The sequence below is a fragment of the Physeter macrocephalus genome, chromosome 4 (genome assembly GCF_002837175.3).
Source record: "Physeter macrocephalus isolate SW-GA chromosome 4, ASM283717v5, whole genome shotgun sequence".
In the NCBI taxonomy this organism is placed as follows: Eukaryota; Metazoa; Chordata; class Mammalia; order Artiodactyla; family Physeteridae; genus Physeter; species Physeter macrocephalus.
Window position 1 is genome coordinate 61064038 of NC_041217.1, and position 20256 is coordinate 61084293.

Genomic DNA, 20256 nt, shown 5'->3' on the forward strand with positions numbered 1-20256 from the left:
AATTTTTAATTTCATTTAATGTGTTGTTCCTCATTGTTTGTTCTTTAGTTCTTGTAGGTCCTTGTTTAACATTTCTTGTATTTTTTCCATTCTATTTCCAAGATTTTTGACCAGCTTTACTATCATTACTCTGAATTCTTTTTCAGCTAGACTGCCTATTTCATCTTCATTTGTTTGGTCTGGTAGGTTTTTACCTCGCTTCTTCATCTGTTGTGTGTTTCTCTGTCTTCTCATTTTGCTTAACTTACTGTGTAGTTTTTAATTTCTCCATCAAATCTGTCTGAGATCCTTGCTGGGTAGAGTAATCTTGGTTGTAGGTTTTTTCCTTTCATAACTTTAAATATGTCCTGCCACTCCTGAAAGATCTGGCTTGCAGAGTTTCTGCTGAAAGATCAGATGTTAACCATATGGGGATTCCCTTGTATGTTATTTGTTGTCTTTCCTTTGTTGCTTTTAATATTTTTTCTTTGTATTTAATTTTTGATAGTTTGAGCAGTTTTATAGTTCCCATTGTTTTTGGTGTCTACCCCTACTGGGCAAGGTTGGTTCAGTGGGTTGTATAGGCTTACTGGTGGAGGGGACTGGTGCCTGTGTTCTGGTGGATGAGGCTGGATCTTGTCTTTCTGGTTTGCAGGATCACGTCCAGTGGTGTGTATTGGGGTGTCTGTGAACTTATTATGATTTTAGGTAGCCTCTCTGCTAATGGTTGTGGTTGTGTTCCTGTCTTGCTAATTGTTTGGCATAGGGTGTCCAGCACTGTAGCTTGCTGGTCATTGAGTGGAGCTGTGTCTTAACGTTGAGATGGAGATCTGTGGGAGAGCTTTTGCCATTTGAGATTATGTGGAGCCGGGAGGTCTCTGGTGGACCAATGTCCTGAACTCAGCTCTCCTACCTCAGAGGCACAGGCCTGACATCTGGCCAGAACACTAAGACCCTGTCAGTCACATGTCTCAGAATAAAAGGGAGAAAAATAGAAAGAAATAAATAAGATAAAATAAAGTTTTTAAAGTAAAAAATTTAAAAAAATATGAAAAATAAGAGAAATTAAAAAGTAATTAAAAAAAATAAAGAATGAAGAGAGCACCCAAACTAAAAAACAAATCCACCAATTATAACAAGAGCTAAAAACTATGCAAAAAAATGACCCAAAAACAGAAAAGAAAAAACGGACACACCGAACCCTAGGACAAATGGTAAACGTAAAGATATACAGACAAAATCACGCAAAAATACATACACATACACACTCACAAAAAGAGTAAAAGAAAAAAAAACTATATTTTAAAAAAAAGGAAGATAGCAACCAAATCAATAAACAAATCTACCAATGATAATAAAGTCTAAATACTAAACTGATATAAACATAAAACCAGAAACAAATTAGATGCAGAAAGAAAACCCCAAGTCTACAGTTGCTCCCAAAATCCACCACCTCAATTTTGGGATGATCCGTTGTCTATTCAGGTATTTCAGAGATGTTGTGTACATCAAGTTGATTGTGGAGATTTAATCCGCTGCTCCTGAGACTGCTGGGAGAAATTTCCTTTTCTCTTTTTTGTTCACACAGCTCCTGGGGTTTAGCTTTGGATCTGGCCCTGCCTCTGCGTGTAGGTCACCTGAGGGCATCTGTTCCCTGCTCAGAGAGGATGGGGTTAAAGTAACAGCTGATTAGGGGGCTCGCTCGGGGGAGGGTGGGGTATGGAATGCAGGGCAAGCCTGCAGCAGCAGAGGCTGGTGTGACATTGCAACAGCCTGAGGTGCACCTTGTGTTCTCCCAGGGCATTTGTCCCTGGATCACAGGACCCTGGCAGTAGCGGGGTGCACAGGCTCCCAGGAGTGGAGGTGTGGATAGTGACCTGTGCTTGCACACAGGGTTTTTGGTGGCTGCAGCAGCAGCCTTAGCGTCTCATGCCCGTCTCTGGTGTCCGCACTGATAGCCGCGGTTCATGCCTATCTCTGGAGCTCGTTTAGGCGGTACTCTGAATGTCCTCTCCTTGTGCATCCTGAAACAATGGTCTCTTTCCTCTTAGGCAGTTCCAGACTTTTTCCTGGACTCCCTCCTGGTTAGCTGTGGTTCACTAGCCCCCTTCAGGCTGTGTTCACGCAGCCAACCCCAGTCCTCTCCCTGGGATCTCACCTCCAAAGCCTAAACCTCAGCTCCCAGCCCCCACCTGCTCCAGCAGGTGAGCAGACAAGCCTCTCAGGCTGGTGAGTGCTGGTCGGCACCAATCATCTGAGTGCAGGAATCTCTCCTCTTTGCCCTCTGCACCCCTGTTGCTGCGCTCTCCTCCGTGGCTCTGAAGCTTTCTCCCTGCCACCCGTCTCCACCAGGGAAGGGGCTTCCTAGTATGTGGAAACTTTTTGTCCTTCACAGCTCCCTCCCAGAGGTGCAGGTCCTGTCCCTATTCTTTTGTCTCTGTTTTTTCTTTTTCTTTTGCCCTACCCAGATACGTGGGTAGTTTCTTGACTTTTGGGAAGTCTGAGGTCTTCTGCCAGTGTTCAGTAGGTGTTCTGTAGGAGTTGTTCTACATGTAGATGTATTTCTGATGTATTTGTGGGGAGGAAGGTGATCTCCACATCTTACTCCTCCACTATCTTGGAGGTCTCTCCACTATATTTATTATTAGTACTTTTGCCCTTTACCCTTTACACTAGAGTTAAGTGGTTAACGTACAGCAGAGCACCTAAATATATTAAATGATACATGGGGAAAAAAAAGTCTCTGGTTTTCACTCATGAAAATGTGCTACACCAAAGGATTTTTGAGCAGAGAAGTAACATATTACTTACATTTTGACGTGATCAACTTTGTCAGGTTGGTAAATTGACCAAAAGAAAGTAAGGGTGGAATTAGGAAAATCATTTAGGAGGCTATTGGATGAATCCAGGTAAGAAGTGATTGTGGTTTGGAGTTGGGTCTCTTGGGGTGGTGGGAAGGGTTTAGATTCTATTTTGAAGTCAGAGAGACAACAGTATTTTCTGACAGATTGGGTGTGGCAAGAAAGAGAAAGAGAGGGGTCAAGGATGAGAAATATTTGTTCTAATATCTTTCAACTGGTTGTCAATCAACGTCCACACATTAGCAGATTATGCCCATTTTGTACTAGGTTTCTATATTTTTGTTGGTTGCTTAATTCTTCTCCATCAGAGACTTTAGTGCATGCTTGGAAAAACTGAAATGAATAATTCATTCTCAGAGTTTAAGAAATTCTCTTTCAAAATGCTAAGTAAAAATTCAGCCATTGGTCAATTTGCTGATTTGACTATAAACATGAGAGGAAGACATAGGCACAATCTTCTGGCTTTATGTATTTAGATGTTCAACCTTTACTTAATGTACAATCATTATAATGTTGGTCTTTTGAAAAGAATTCATTTATTCAAAAACCCTTTGATGAGTGACCACTATATAGCAAACATTTTGCTAGTACCAGAGACCCAGACAGCACTGAGGCAAATTCCCTACTCTCAAGAAGCCTGCCATCTAGTGGAAGATGCAGAAATGTAATTGAGTAGGAGAATAAAATGAGGTTAGTGATAGAACAGTGGTGGCTAGAAAGTTCCAAGAGAGCATAGAAGATGGCACAACTTAATTGTATCTAGAGAATTCAGGAAAACTTGTAGAAAGAGGATATTTCTGATGTATTTGTGGGGAGGAAGGTGATCTCCACATCTTACTCCTCCACTATCTTGGAGGTCTCTCCACTATATTTATTATTAGTACTTTTGCCCTTTACCCTTTACACTAGAGTTAAGTGGTTAACGTACAGCAGAGCACCTAAATATATTAAATGATACATGGGGAAAAAAAAGTCTCTGGTTTTCACTCATGAAAATGTGCTACACCAAAGGATTTTTGAGCAGAGAAGTAACATATTACTTACATTTTGACGTGATCAACTTTGTCAGGTTGGTAAATTGACCAAAAGAAAGTAAGGGTGGAATTAGGAAAATCATTTAGGAGGCTATTGGATGAATCCAGGTAAGAAGTGATTGTGGTTTGGAGTTGGGTCTCTTGGGGTGGTGGGAAGGGTTTAGATTCTATTTTGAAGTCAGAGAGACAACAGTATTTTCTGACAGATTGGGTGTGGCAAGAAAGAGAAAGAGAGGGGTCAAGGATGAGAAATATTTGTTCTAATATCTTTCAACTGGTTGTCAATCAACGTCCACACATTAGCAGATTATGCCCATTTTGTACTAGGTTTCTATATTTTTGTTGGTTGCTTAATTCTTCTCCATCAGAGACTTTAGTGCATGCTTGGAAAAACTGAAATGAATAATTCATTCTCAGAGTTTAAGAAATTCTCTTTCAAAATGCTAAGTAAAAATTCAGCCATTGGTCAATTTGCTGATTTGACTATAAACATGAGAGGAAGACATAGGCACAATCTTCTGGCTTTATGTATTTAGATGTTCAACCTTTACTTAATGTACAATCATTATAATGTTGGTCTTTTGAAAAGAATTCATTTATTCAAAAACCCTTTGATGAGTGACCACTATATAGCAAACATTTTGCTAGTACCAGAGACCCAGACAGCACTGAGGCAAATTCCCTACTCTCAAGAAGCCTGCCATCTAGTGGAAGATGCAGAAATGTAATTGAGTAGGAGAATAAAATGAGGTTAGTGATAGAACAGTGGTGGCTAGAAAGTTCCAAGAGGTCATTGAAGATGGCACAACTTAATTGTATCTAGAGAATTGAGAAAAACTTGTAGAAAGAGGAGGAGTTTACAAATAATTATGTAGGGAGCTGAGATGGGCATTCCAGATAAAGGAAGCACTATGTTGGGAGTAGAAAAGAGAATGGCCCATTTGGATGATTGCACAGATATTCGTTAAGGCTAGAGGTTTTGGAGCATGTGCATGAGTGGTGAAAGATGAGCCTTGAAAGAAAAGTGTGTTATATCTTGAACACCTTTATGTATGACAATGTGAGGTTTGAAATGAATCCTGTAGGCAATGGGAAGTAGCAAAGAGGTTCTCAACAGGAAAACAAGTTGATTAGATTAAGGCTTTAGAATGATTATTCTGGCAAGGCTGTGGAGAATACGTTGGAAAAAGAGGAGACCCAGGCCTGGGGAATCAGTTGGTCTACTGCAGTAGTCCTAACAAGGAGTGATGAGGTCCTGCCTTGAGCAGTGTGAAGAGAGAGGAGAAGACATATAGAAGAGCTACTTTGAAGGTATACTTAGTCAAACTTGGTTGAGAACAACATATGGGTGACTAGCAATGAGTCTAAGATGATGCAAGTAATCTGTATTTGGAAACTGAATAGATGATAACACATTATTCCATGTCAAGGAGTAATAGGAAGAGACACATTTTGAGTGGAATGGTGTGTTCAGAGTTTAAGAACTGATGGTGTAGCTAGGTAGAGATAACTCAAAAGCTATTTGAATTTCTGAGTAAAATCTGGGTGGTAAATTAAAGGCCATTAATGAAAACTATCTTAGAGCTTAACCTATAATTTTCATAGAAATATAGGAATTTGTTTTCATATCCTTAATTACAATGGCAAAAATTTTTAGCTATACATATATTTAATCAGAATGTTATTTTCATATCCCTGAATAATAATGACAAAACCTTTTAGCTACACATATAATTAATAAATGCATTTTATACATACCTATATTAAACAAAAGAAAAAACCCAAAAGAGCAAATTGAGTGAGTGACAGAGAGGTTGTCTTGCAACCATTACAGTGAAACACTGCTGGAAGCATTGCAAATGGAAATTACATTTTGAGAAGTATATATGTCAATATGTCACAAGAGTTATAAAGATGATCATATGATTTTGCCTAGTAATCCTACATCTGGTGATTAAAAGCAAAAGATTCAGTGTAATTAATGAAAATTTACCTTATAGATGTGGTTTACGTAACAATAAGTTAAAAGGGAAGGGTTTAATGTGTCTGTGTATGTGTTTATTCAGAGTAGAAACATGAAGATTATGAAGAAACATGGCAGCATATTTACATAGATGTAAAAATAGTATTTATAATTGTCACAACTCTGCAAAACATGTATACCAATAGAGACTCATTGAAAAACATTAAAAATGAAAACAGAATGGTAAGATTATAGATAATTTCCTTTTTCTTTTTTCCAAAATAAAGTTTTTCTGAGGACAACTTTTCAAAATCTTTTAAAAAGGTAAGTATTAAGTTACAATAAACCAAACCTGTGCATATAGACAGGCTCCAAAACACCATTATTGAAATGTTTCTTGGAATGTGGGGAGGCTGGTGTAAAGAAAGGGGATCACTTGAATGAGGGCAGAGGAGAGCAATAAGAAGATTAAGGCAGAGGCGTGAGGAGCTCAGGGAAGCAACAGCATCCCTTCACCTCCCTAAGGCGTCACTGGGCTTAGGATCCACAGTGGGGGAAGCCTCATGTCACAGCTGATGTTACATGAGGCAGGTGGGGGAGATGGACCACAGGGACCACTCCACCTTGTTTCCTTTACACTGTCCCTGTGCTGGGCCATGACACTGGCATGGCCTTGGGGCATGTGTGCAGTGGAAGGTTTGAATTTAGACTGGTGGCAGGAGGTGAGACAACTACATTTCTTTTGTGCACATATTTGGTTTCACGGACACATTAACCACAGGAGGGGGAGAAAAAGCCACAAGGTGATGGGTTAGTATGAGTGGGGACAAAGGAACTATTTTTTTCAACCAAAGAAAGAATCAGTATTGCAAAGACTTTCCGTGATTCCACACCCACCTCGAAAGCCCCCTCTCACCACAGGAAGTGAACTGATCACTGGAGGAATAAAAGAGACTGAAAGGATCAGTTCCTCAGCTTCTCGCTGCACAGCTCAGCAGGACCTCAGCCATGAGACTTTTCATCCTGGCCTTCCTCGGGATCTGCTGTCTCGCTGCATACACTGTGGAAGGTAAGTCAAAAGCTTATTTATGAGATAAGGAGCATCTACATATACAGGCAGTGGCCACACATTTTGGTTTTGGCTCAGGCTTTGACTGGAGTATACTTTCTCCGAGCTAAGCCTCAGGCTTCCCATGTGCAAAATGGGAATAATTTGACTCTAGGAGACTTTGTAGATTTCAAAGATAAAACTTGGTTACAATCTGGGCTCCTATTTTTCACAATTGGGTGATTTGGGGTAAATTTCTTCACCTCTCTGTGCCTATGCTTACTTATCTATAAGAAGAATGTAATAACCGATATACTTACCTGGTATTAAAATGAAATAAATCTTATGATCACTTATCAGGTTTCCACACAAGTCCTAACTTCTTGATTAATGTCAGTTGTGGAATGCTGATGACGATTGTATATACCTTTGAAGCTTTTGCTTATTTAATATTGATATTGATAAATTCTCAAAAATTTTGAGAGTTCACAAAGTGGCAATGAGCTAGATGGTTTATGTTCTGAAGCAAAACAGTGTTTTCTATTAAAACAAAAATGACTAGTAGCTCATACCTTTACACCCAGGAAATCAATTTTACATTAAGTGTGTAGGAGAGTCTGTTATTACTGCTATGAATGTTGTTCCTGCTGTTGATCAATTTCTAGAATTTATAAGAGACCATAAGTGCTAACAAATATCAACGTCTTATATACAATCAAATAAACCTACAAGACATACCCAGATGAGACTTAGTTATACTGAGACTTACCTGAGCATTCTACACTATTTCTTAAAAGATCATTTTTTCCCAGCTGGTTGGAGTATATTTCTCCTTGTGTCTCTGGCAACAAGAGGTAATATCCTTTGGGTATAATTAATGTTTCAGTTAACTCTCCTTTCAACCTCCTAATGCATAGGCTTATTACTTAGACTAGAATATCTGAACCTGAACATGGATCCCAAAGGTGTCCATAAATAGAGATGGTGATGTCTGCAACTCCCTGAAATTGTACCACAAATTAAAAAAAAATATTAATGAAACAAAAACTTTAGGCCAACTGAACAGTTCAGCATTAAAAGTAAGTTGGCACATGTAGAGGGTTAAGAATGTGCAGGCTGGATATTGTATGATGGAGAGAAGGAGAGCTGAAGAGCAATGGTAGTGAACACCTGGTCAGTTTCATGTTTATAAAAAGCCTTCTGATACCAGCAACACTATAGTTCAAACTTCATCATCATTGGCTATTATTTAAGATGCTTTTTTGCTGAATATTTCTCTGAGAAATATTCTCTGAGAATACTTGCTTCCCTGAGTAGCAAATGCCAGTCTCCAGCTTAGGAGTAAATCAGCACTTAGAAACCCTTTTTAGATTTTAGAAAACCCTTACTATTATTAACTCTCCCAAGTTATTTTCCCTTCTCCAATGTAAGATGTTCTCTAAACTTAGAAAGTTTAATCATCCTGGGCCATTTCTATTGAGGATGAGCATTTAATGAACTACTTACCTTACATATTTCACAGTTTACCATTTAAAATGAGGACACCTTTATTTATTCAGTCAAAAGTGAGCTACCTCTCCCACATTCAGTGTTGCCTTCCCCAAATTACTCTTTATCATATCACTCTTTATTTTATTTACAGCACTCAAACATTGATAGTATTGGCAATTATATTTTATTTCTGTTTGCTTGGTTTTCTTTACCAGGTGTGGGGACTGAAGTCCTAGACAAGACCATATGTGTGAGCCTGACTACCCAGCGACTGCCAATTAAAAACATCAAGACCTACACCATCAAGGAGGGTTTCATGAAAGCAGTGATGTGAGTTGCTCTCCCTCAAATCTGGGCTTGATGGAACACAGTACATAGAAATGCTGCCCTCCTCAGGAAAAATGTCAACAAGGAGGATAACCTCAACGTAGCCAATAGTCTTTCTGTTTTTCCATATGAACCATGTCTTTATGTAGCTCCAAACAATGTTTATGACAAAAAATTGGCAACCAAGTGAAGAATATCACCCTACTTTCTGCTTTATCTTAGCAGAAGAATCTAACTGGGAACCAGATGAATAATATGCTCAGTCCTGAGGGTTAAGTTTAGAGCTGGCTGGTTCAGATCAGGATTTGACCATAGAGACACACTGGTGTGGGATGCCTCCCTTCCCATCCTTCCCCTTCCCTGCTTTTCTCTGCCCTTATGGTGTGCTGGAGTAGAGTGCCATATTTTATCAGTTGCCATATCTTGAGGAATAGTGTCAACAACTAGCCTACATGGTACCGTTCTCTTTCCAGTATCTCATCTTCAGAATAGCAACTCTTCCCAACACACAATTTCAACTCTACCTCCCAAAATATGATAAAGAAATCACCTTTTGTCCAGAAAATGAGTGTGTTTAGACGTGAAAAAGAATATGATATGAAAAAATTGGACTAGATGACCTCAAATGTCCAGTTTAATTACATCACCTGGTAGCAATGATGAGAAAAGGAGCCTGCAATTTATGCTGAACCAGGGATCTGGATATTACCTGGAGCTATTTCTCCTTATGGGAAAATAGATTGCAGAAGAAAGATTTTCATTTATATTCTCCTGAATCTGAAAGACTGTTTTGTCCAGTCATTTCTGCACAAGATCTCTTATATATGATCTGATCTTAATTTCTGGTCCCAAGGCATTGAGGATGTGACTAACTTTGTCTATTTTTTCTTTGCATTGCAGATTTATTACCAGACGTGGCCTTAAAGTCTGTGCTGATCCGCAAGTTGAATGGGTGAAAAAAGCAGTCCGAACAATAGACAAGTCCACCAGGAGAAATGTGAGCCAGACCAAGCCTACAGGAGCCCAACAATCCAGCAGTACAACTGTGACCCTGACTGGGTAGTGACCCTCTGGCACCTTGTCCCCTCACTAGCCAGGCAGCTCATTTCCCTTTAAAGCTCATGGACTAATTACATTATATTCACCTTTTATAAAAGTGCTGCATGAGTCAAATTATCTTTTATATTTTTATTTTTTATGTCTTTCATATTAATTTAGATACTCTTATTAATAAATATTTATTATTAAGAATAGTCCCAAAGTTTATTCATTACATATTGGGAAAGATAATACATCATATGTGTTCTATTTCTGTCCTAACTGTACTTCATTGGTGGTTCCATGATGGGAGAGATTTTGGTCAGTGTTTATTAGAGATGAAAGCTATATTCATCATTCTTAGGTTCTAGAGTGAAATAGTTCTCTACACATGAGTCATAGTTGACACCTGTGATAATGACAATTTAATATCTATTTCAACCTGTCTTCATAATGGAGTTCTTTTTTTATGGAATAAGCAAGAAAATCATCCAACAATTATTGGGTCCCCATATTGAGGGTTCACTACTCAAAAAGTGGCTTCATTCAAGTTTGATCTGGAGCAAATTCTCATACCTCTGTGTTTCATTTGATCTCCTGTAAAAAAAGAAAAAAAAATAACTTGCCAGTTCTTTCATTTGCCAAAGTAGCAAGGATTAGACTTTTGATGAAAAGATACTTTATTGAAACAAAAATCAGTTCTCCTCTAATTGGGCAATGATCTCACTGTCTTTCTGTGATTTCCATAATTGTCACTACTCTAGTTATCATACAAGTCATGCTTTTTTTTTTTTTTTTTTTGCCAGTAAGGTTTTAACATCCCAAACTGTCATCTGGAACATTTTTTGAATGTGATCACAATTTGCAGTAAAGTTTTAATTAAAGTTACTTCATCTGGTCATTAAAAACCCCAGACTCATGCCCTCCTGTTCTTATTAAATTGATAATTTGATTCATGTTTAAGACTCTACTATCCAAGTAGCTGATGATGTACAAGTTCACTTCTATCTGACTTTAAATAGTTAAGAACTGATCAGACCTTGATAACTTCAAGGGAAGAGAAAGGACTAACTGTTTTCTAGTCCTAAGGGGACACTCAACAATGTCAAGTATTTTTAGAGTGTTACCTGAGGGCAGTTTGTTGGAATCAGCTTACTTCTAATCACCCAACTAGTGAACCATAGAGGAAACCATTAAAACACTGCCTCATAGTGAAAGGTGGGGTCATCTACCCTTCCTCATTGCTATTTGCCCACAATAATTTTCAAAGCCGGTTTTTAAGAAAACACTGAGAAGAATACACCTGTTTTATGAGGGGTAAAACATAGCAAAGTCAAGTCACAGAAGATGAAAGGAAAGTTTCCTGAATGAACATGTACTTGGATTTATCAAATGTCTCCCAAACCCTAGAGGTTTTCATGAGATAATAATAATATGACATGTGGAAGGATATGGGTAAACACATTTTACTAACTTGGCACATTTATCCAAGGTGGCTATGTGATGCTAAGTGGTTTCAACCAAATAGTGAACATAACTTTTAACTAATTGACTGGATGTTTTGAATCATTTAGGTAGGACCTGTGTCTGCTAACGATAATGCTGTGGTTTAATGGATTTCAATTCAATTCAAAGAAATAATCTAAGAGGAAGAGATCTCAAAATATTAAATTTTTTTAGTGGCTGGCGACCCCCTTTAGTGCTCTTGTGGTGTCATACTTAACTTTAACCTAAAACTTACCAATTTATATTGAAATTGCTTTTTTGCCTGTCTGTGCTTCCCCCACCCCAATCCTGCAATTAGACTGGAAGGTGATTTGTGTATTATTACACCAGGTCCCCAGTGCCTAGCATAGAACTGTGTGTGGGGAGTCAATTGATAGTGGATAAATGAGAGGAATAACATATATTACATTATTTCCTTCATTCTACTCTTTCATATTTCTAAAATTATACATAACACAAAATAAACTTTATTAACAAAAAGTTCAATTCAGCAAACATTTTGGGGTACTTGCTATAAGACAGGCACTATGCTAAACTTAGTATACATCAAGATAAGTAAAACACCACTTCTGCTCTCCAGGAAATCACAGTCCAGCGGATGACACTATTTTGTAAGAAAACCAATTGTAGTTGAGTGTTTGAAACAGGTAATAATATGGGCATGCTCAAGAGAGAAGGGAATAATTATCCTGAGAATGTTCTCTAAATTTTTTTCTGAATTTATATATAATTATGAATGACTATAATTAATAAGAAATGGAGGATGCATCCTAAGTTGGTTTGAAGAAAGATGTTGTCACATATTTCTCTCTTCTCTAGGAAATTCTTCCACTGTGATTGTAATATTTGTAGAGTATTCTATTCTTTCCTAGATATTTGATGTAACAATACAGTGAGTATAAAACTGTTACTGCAATTTAATTGGTGAGAAAACTGAGCCACAGAGAGCTTGATTTTCTTGTCTAAGAGCACACAGTTATTGAGAAACTGAGCCTGATCTCAGATAGCCACTTTCTGTGATAGCCTCAGGAAGGAGAGTGATAATGTACAAGTCTTCTTAGAGTGGGTATGATGTAGGCAATCTCTGAGCAGGGCCACGTTATCTCACCAGTCTCAGATTTAAAAAAATAAATTAGAAGTATTTGAAGACTAAAACAAGTACTTCCCATTTGACTTTTTCTATGCAATTATTTAAAAAATATTTTTATTTTATCAAAGTAGTACATGAACATGGTCAAAAGTTTAAGTAGTACAAAAGGAGTACTAATGAAAATGGATAATTCCCTGTCCTATTCTTCCTGTTTTCTAAGCTTCCTCCTCACAGACAACTGCTTTAACTCTTTTAGCTGATGGTTCTTCTAAGTCACCTTCAAATCACTAATGTTTGGTCACCATTAATTCCTGGGCTATGAATTTTGGGCATTGTTTGTGGCTGCCTTTATGATACATGAGGATTTAGTTCACTTCTTCCATTCTCTACATATAATTATGTTGATATTTTAATTATCTATGTCTATAGATTTAGGTAATATACCTATCATTTATTTCTTATTTTGTCAACTGTGGACAATACATCTTGACTTTCCATTTTGTAATATTGTTCTGTTGTCTATTGCAAATACTTAAATAGTTTTTACTATGTAACCAGCACTATTTCATTGATTTGCAAATGTTGACATTTAATCACATTATAGACCTCAGTTAAAGACAAAACACCTAAGACATAAACTATTGGCTTGTGTTGGATAGAGTTCAGATTTGAACGCATGGAAGCCTGGCTCCAAGTACATGCTCTTGACCACTATGTCATGCTGCCTTCCTCGCTTTAGGAGCCAGTTTCCTGAAGACCAAACCATGTGTAATATACCCATGAAAAGTCTATTAAGACCCACGTAATATCTTCATTTAAACAACCTAATTAATTAATTAGCTCATTCATTCAGTAAATATTTGTTGAGGGCCTATTATATGCCAGAGGCTGTAACCATAAGCAGAACAAAGCCCCTGCTTTCACAAAGCTTACATTCTGATAAGATGTGCCTTCTATTCCTTACTCCAGGGTAATTATTTTTTTATTTATATATTTTTTTTATATTGAAGTATAGTTGATTTACAATGTTGTGTTAATTACTGCTGTACAGCAAAGTGATTCAGTTTATATATATATGTATATTATATATGTATATATACATTCTTTTTTATATTATTTTCCATTATGGTTTCTCACAGGAGATTGAATATAGTTCTCTGTGCTATACAGTAGGACTTTGTTGTTTATCCATTCTATATATAATAGTTTGCATCTGCTAACCCCAACCTTCCACTCCACCCCAGGGTTCTTGTATCTACTCACTCAACCAACAGATTCTTATTGAGTGCCTAACGTAGTTCAGACGCTTTGCTGAGCACTGGAACGCAGTGGTGAAACCAGACACAATCCTCACCTTCAGGGAGCTTACACAAATAAGCAGACAATTTCAACAATACTGTAACCTGTGATGATAGGGGAAGCAGGGAGTGTGAAGTTTGGGCAGACAGGAGCAAACCTGTCCAGGTCTTAGCAGGTGGAGAGGGTCAGGACAGGCTTCCCCTTGAAAATAGCTTTTAACCTGAGACCTAAAGAATGAGTCAGAGTTATCCAGGGGAGTTCAGTGCAATCCAGGCAAAGGAACAAGCAACACATGAAAAGACCAGCAGGCGAGAGAAATCCAGATGCATTAAGGAAATGAAAGTAGTTTAATATTACTGAGGGACAAAGCTAAGCTTTGACAACATTCTATATATAATAGTTTGCATCTGCTAACCCCAACCTTCCACTCCACCCCAGGGTTCTTGTATCTACTCACTCAACCAACAGATTCTTATTGAGTGCCTAACGTAGTTCAGACGCTTTGCTGAGCACTGGAACGCAGTGGTGAAACCAGACACAATCCTCACCTTCAGGGAGCTTACACAAATAAGCAGACAATTTCAACAATACTGTAACCTGTGATGATAGGGGAAGCAGGGAGTGTGAAGTTTGGGCAGACAGGAGCAAACCTGTCCAGGTCTTAGCAGGTGGAGAGGGTCAGGACAGGCTTCCCCTTGAAAATAGCTTTTAACCTGAGACCTAAAGAATGAGTCAGAGTTATCCAGGGGAGTTCAGTGCAATCCAGGCAAAGGAACAAGCAACACATGAAAAGACCAGCAGGCGAGAGAAATCCAGATGCATTAAGGAAATGAAAGTAGTTTAATATTACTGAGGGACAAAGCTAAGCTTTGACAACAAAGAGAGTGGGAGCAAAAGGTGAGGTTAGAGAGATGGAGGAGATCATCAATGACTTTGTCTGCCAGATGGAGGAATTTTACTCCATCCTAAAGGTAGTGGGAAATGACGCTGGCTGCCAGGTGGTAAACGGCGTGAAGAGAGGAAGACAGGAGCTGAGAAGACAGTTGGGAAGTGGCTCTGGGCCTGATAACTTTTGAACTTGGCCTGGCATGCTGTGACACATTTTTCCTTTTCCTCATGGTTTTTTTCTGCTTAGCCCGGGAGCACATTAACGATGCACAATTGCCTAACTCTGGCTGTGTAGCCCCGCTGTACATGCCAAATGCCTCAGACCAGCAAATCCAATCACTGCTTCTTTGGATGTGGGGAGCCAGGTTTGGGATGGGAAAACATTGCATTTATGGGACTTGCTTTATTATTTACACTTTTTTATTGGTTGAGCTAAGATTGGATCTGTGGAGCCAAGATTGAAGCCAACCACCAAGAGGAAGGAGAAGGCGGGTTGAGAGACAATAAACTTGATATCAGTTGGGTTTTAGACATCCACAGACCAATCGTTTTGGGATTTATTCAATTTTCTGAATATTTGTGGAGCACCTGCTTACTACAAGGAGCACAGGATCTAGTCTGCTATCATAAAGCCCATGATCTCATGGGGAGAAAGTGCAGTCACCAAAGCCATTCCCACTTGAATATTACAAACAACTTAGCTCAGGGCTCACTTCCTCTTAGAGACCTTTCTGATGTCCCCAGCCTAGGTGACACCACTCTCATGGGCCCACTCAGCCCCTGGGCTTACCTCTACTATCATTCATATCACCCTGAAATACAAATTTATTTTTCTTTACTTTCTATCTTACTTAGTAGTCAGGGTAGGGACTGCGAATTTGATCTCTGTGTACCTAGTACCTGGTATAGTGCCTGGCACATCATAGTCTTCCAATAAATTTTTGTGGAATATACACTACATTATATGTATCTGTACCTTGGCAGTTATCATAAAGAGCTATAGGAATGCAGAAGAGAGAATATTTAAATCTGTGCTGGAAAAGTTAGGAAAAGCTCTGCAGAAAAGGTGACATAAAAACTGTACCTTTAAACCTGAGAAGAAAAATGCCAGGATGAACAGTTCCCCTGCCAGGGGAACTGTGTGAATGAGAAAGCACAGAGGCAGGTAAATCAAGGCCTGTTCAGGGAAACTGCTAATTTCTGGGGTGGCTGGGGTATAGAACTCAGAAATCACAGAGGAAAGGAAGCCAAGGCTAGATTGAGATCACCCAGAGTGCCATGCCAAAGGGTGTGATTTTAAATAGCGTGTCCCAGGGAGCAGCATAATCAGATTTGACTTGGAGGAGAGCAGAAAATGGTTGAGGGTGGAGGGGAATAGTGAAGTGAACGCTGAGTCAGGTTGGAAAAGATGGGTCCAGGCTGGAGGATATGGTGGCCTGAATTATGTTGTAGCAGTGAGGAGCCTGAGACAGAATTAGAATGGCTTGGTTATCAACTGGATGTGGAGAATAAGTTAGTTGGAGGAGTTGAAACTGCGCTGAGGTTTCCAGCTTGGGTGGCTGGTTAAGAAACAGCACAACTGATTGGTAAGATTTTAGTCTAATTTCTGGTGTGGTTACTAATAGACTCTGAAGAAAATAAATAGTACCAAGGAAGAGATGCAGAGAAGGAGGAGGTCTGAAAGACTAAAAAACTGATTATCAGCCTTAATACTCAAGTAATTCAGACTTAAAGCCCAAACTACATTTCTATCCCTGTTTGACAGACTATCTTTTTACAAGGATGAGGTAAAAATAAGACTGAATATCTGTGAAACTCTTTATGCCCCTTGGGGAAAAAAGGTACATATAAAGGGAATACAGTATCCACTGGGTGAGTCACCAGCGTTATTTTAAGAGGGATTTGTCACATGGCAGTGAGAGGCAGAGAGGAGCAAAGATATGAATCCATAATGAGAGAAAAAAAGAAATGAGGTGAAAGAAAAGGTTTTGCGTAGGAGTTAGGAGTGCCCAAACATGACAGCAAGGTGGAGTTTGAGAGAGGTCGAGGGAGAAGGTCAAAAGGATTTTTTTCTTTCTTTGGGAGGAAGTAGTAAAAATTGGGACAGACTGCTGAGAGTGGAAGCCCAGAGCAGTGACCTGGAATTTTATTTTGGAAGCTAGGAAGGAAATTTAGAGGAATCTCTGCTGAGAGAAAGTTGCCCCCCCACCCCGCCTCACCCCTCAATCCTTCCAAAAGAAATTTCAATCAAATACAAGTGATATATGTTGATTTCCTTTCACACTGTGTTGCCTAGAGTAATTGCTAAGGCTGTATAATTTCCTTCCTCCTGAAATTTGTGATTTCTCTCATCAAGGTGGAACTGCTGAATGAGATATTTGGGAAGAAGTTTCACATTATAGAGTAAGGAAACAAAAGGCCACATGGCTAGACTGAGATGATCTTAACCAGAAGCACCAGATGCTGTATGAGGGAAAAGTGGATTCCCATTTCTCTGAAGCCTGGGTAGGGGAGAAGGGTGGGTGGAGAGATGGATGGGTGGGTGGAGTATTGGCAAATTAACCTGTCATAAGCAGCGGGTGAAAGAGGAGAGAAGAATAGTCATGTGCTCTCTCTATCTTTCTCTCTCTCCCCTTCTTGCTCTCTGGGGTAGACACTGGTGTTGTAGTTAGAAGTGTAGCTCTGCCTGGTATACATTTGTATACTGGCTTTACCACTTACTATATAGGTGACCATGGGGAAATTCTTCAATTTCTCTGTGCTTTAGGTTGCCTCCTTTATAAAATTAGAATAATAATAGTGCTGACTTCATAGGATTATTGCAAGGGTCAAAGCACTTAAAACAGAGCCTGGCTCATAGTGAACACTCAATAAATGATAGCTTTTATTATCCCTAGTGGATAGGTTGGGATGGGAGGTGGTAAAATGGAGGGTAGATAAAAAAGGGAATAGATCAAGTATCTATAAGATTTCCTGTATGCTTACAATTACTGGTTGATACTTCTGTCTTCACCATTTAGGCAAAACTGGGTTTAATTTTCTATATTTTCTAAATAATTGTATTTAACTCATCAAGTCATAAAGTGTTCTATGGAACATTTGTACCATGAGAGCCTCCATTTAAAAAAAAGGTACTATAGTCAAATGTATTTAGGAAATGTTCATACCATCCTCCTCCTGTTGGAGAATCATGGTGACATAGCTTGTCAAAGTCTCTGAAAAGTACTATGAAAAAGATAGCCATTAAACCTCACTTAGCTCTGTGTGCCAGCTAGGAATTGTCACTTGCCATCTGCCTCTACAAGAATTAAGTCACTAGCCACTGCAGTTGCTGACCTTCAACACACCGTGAAAAGAGTTCAGTGTGGAGATCGGGAATGAGGCACTCTGCTCTGAGAAAAACTGGCAGAACAGGCCTTCAGATAGATATTTTCAGGAGATTTTATGAGCCCAAATTCTTGCAGCTTCTCATATTCAGAAAAGCACTAAAATCATTAATGGAGACATCTGCTCCTTGTGACTAGCAGCAAACCTCTGCCAAAATGTGTGCCTGATTGCACGTATCCCCCTTCACCAAAATCACATATATACTGACCCCCCAACCCCACCTCTTCAGAGAAGTTTCTCAGAGCTATCTGAGAGGCTGTCTCCCAGGCTATAGTCCTTATTTTGCCCCAAATAAAACTTAACTCACAATTTTCATGTTGTGCGTTTTTTTTTTTCAATTGACAGGTGTTTCCTCAAGTTAACCTGAGTACAAAGCTTCTTTCCATATACTATTGATAAACATCCCAAGAACATCTATTGAACATAAATTCCTCAAAAGATTGAAGATCAAAAATCTCTCAGATCCATAATCCCGAAAGAATAAAACCGTAATCCATCAATAGCATCAACACAATCAGAGAAAGGAATCTGCTCCGTGTTCCCTCACTTGTATCTCTGTAACCTGTTGGAGCCTGGAGTCCCATTTTTGGAAATGTCTGATGTTCTGTAGTGTGTTGTGTGTGTGTGCGTGTGTTCATATAAGGTGCTCACAGACTCTTTGGTTCCTTTATATTGTTAATTAACCAGGTACTGCCTAAAGTATCTACCTACTAGCACTCACTGAATACCTACTATGAATGAGAGGTCATGCTAAGTATCAATACTTTGAGGCCAAAGTAGATATGTGAAGTGTTCTAAACTTTCCTCTTTTGGTGGCTTTGCTTATGTTCTTCATTGAGCCTGGATAGTGACATTCTTCCTCCTCTTTCTCTTCCTCCAATCATCAGTGTTCATCTCAGGTACCACTTTCTCTAAGAAACCTTCCCCTCTCCTTCCAACTGGATCTGATCTGTGGCTTCGCTGAACCTTCAGGACTTTCTTATGGCATTCATTTTACTCTGCTATGAACTGTAGATATTTATGAACTACTTATCCCTCAAAAAATTGGAACCTTTGGCAGGAGGGACTGTGTCTTATTCATCTCTGTATTCTCTGTAGCACCAACAACAGGGCTTTCCCGTCATCTGAGCTCAACATATAGCTGCTGAATTAGAACTATTAAAAGAAACATAAGACATAGTTGCCATAACGTAAGGTATTTAGTATGTGGTTGTGGAGATAATACCTACACATGAGGATGTAATGACAACAGAAGATAGAGGTGAATGATAACTGCCTAGTTAATTGAATGGATGGAGGATGACAGTATGTTTCTTTCAAAGAATAAACTCCACTTGACTGGCAGTGGCTGCCTGACATTCTGTATTGGGTGCAATCTTGAGGCTACTTCCTGGTTCAGTGGAAAGAGTGCTGTGATCAGTTACTGATGTCTGCCTTGTGTTATAAACTCACTAGCAGTGGCATGTATTTAGATGATTTGATGATGCTGGTAAGGTCAATGGTGTATGGGTTTCAGAGAAAGTGCAGATTACTGTGGGTTGACTGCAGTAAGTCAAGGAAAACTTGTATGGATAAAAAGACTTCAACCTGGCCATGGAAGATGAGTAGCATTTAAAAGCCAAAGGAGAGGAGTACGATGGGTGGCTGAGACCATCTGGATGGTCTGTATACGAGACTGAACCTCATTAAAGCCTTTATATACATTGTAAGGTTCTGGCGGCCAGTGTGGAGGTCTGCTCATCTTGCAGTGCCCAAGACAAGCCTGCTGTGTGTCTGACAGGGTCTTGGTGCTCCGGCCGGGTGTCAGGCCTGAGCCTCTGAGATGGGAGAGCAGAGTTCAGGACATTGATCCACCAGAGACCTCCTGGCACCATGTAATATCAAACAGCGAAAGCTCTCTTAAAGATCTCCATCTCAACGTGAAGATCTCCATCTCCAGCTCCACTCAATGACCAGCAAGCTACAGTGCTGGACACCCTATGCCAAACAACTAGCAAGACAGAAACACAACCCCACCCATTAGCAGAGAGGATGCCTAAAATCATAATAAGTTCACAGAAACACCAAAACACACTACAGGATATGGTCCTGCCCATCAGACAGATAATATCCAGACTTATCCACCAGAAAACAGGAACCAGTCGCCTCCACCATGAAGCCTACACAACCCATTGAACCAACCTTAGCCACTGGGGGCAGACACCAAAAACAATGAGAATTATGGACCTGCAGCCTGTGAAAAGGAGACCCCAAACATAGTAAATTAAGCAAAATGAGAAGACAGAGAAATACACAGCAGATGAAGGAGCAAGGTAAAAAACCACCAGACCAAACAAATGAAGAGG

The 20256-nt window shown here is 39.3% G+C and overlaps 1 protein-coding gene across 1 annotated transcript; it reads left to right on the top strand.

Annotated features, from left to right (window-relative positions):
• The first annotated feature begins 6845 nt into the window (after nt 1-6845).
• Nucleotides 6846-9766, top strand: LOC102986197 (lymphotactin-like). Its single transcript, XM_007116270.2, has 3 exons — nt 6846-6906; nt 8592-8706; nt 9604-9766. The coding sequence occupies exons 1-3, from the start codon at nt 6846-6848 to the stop codon at nt 9764-9766; spliced, it is 339 nt and encodes a 112-aa protein (XP_007116332.2).
• The last annotated feature ends 10490 nt before the right edge of the window (nt 9767-20256 follow it).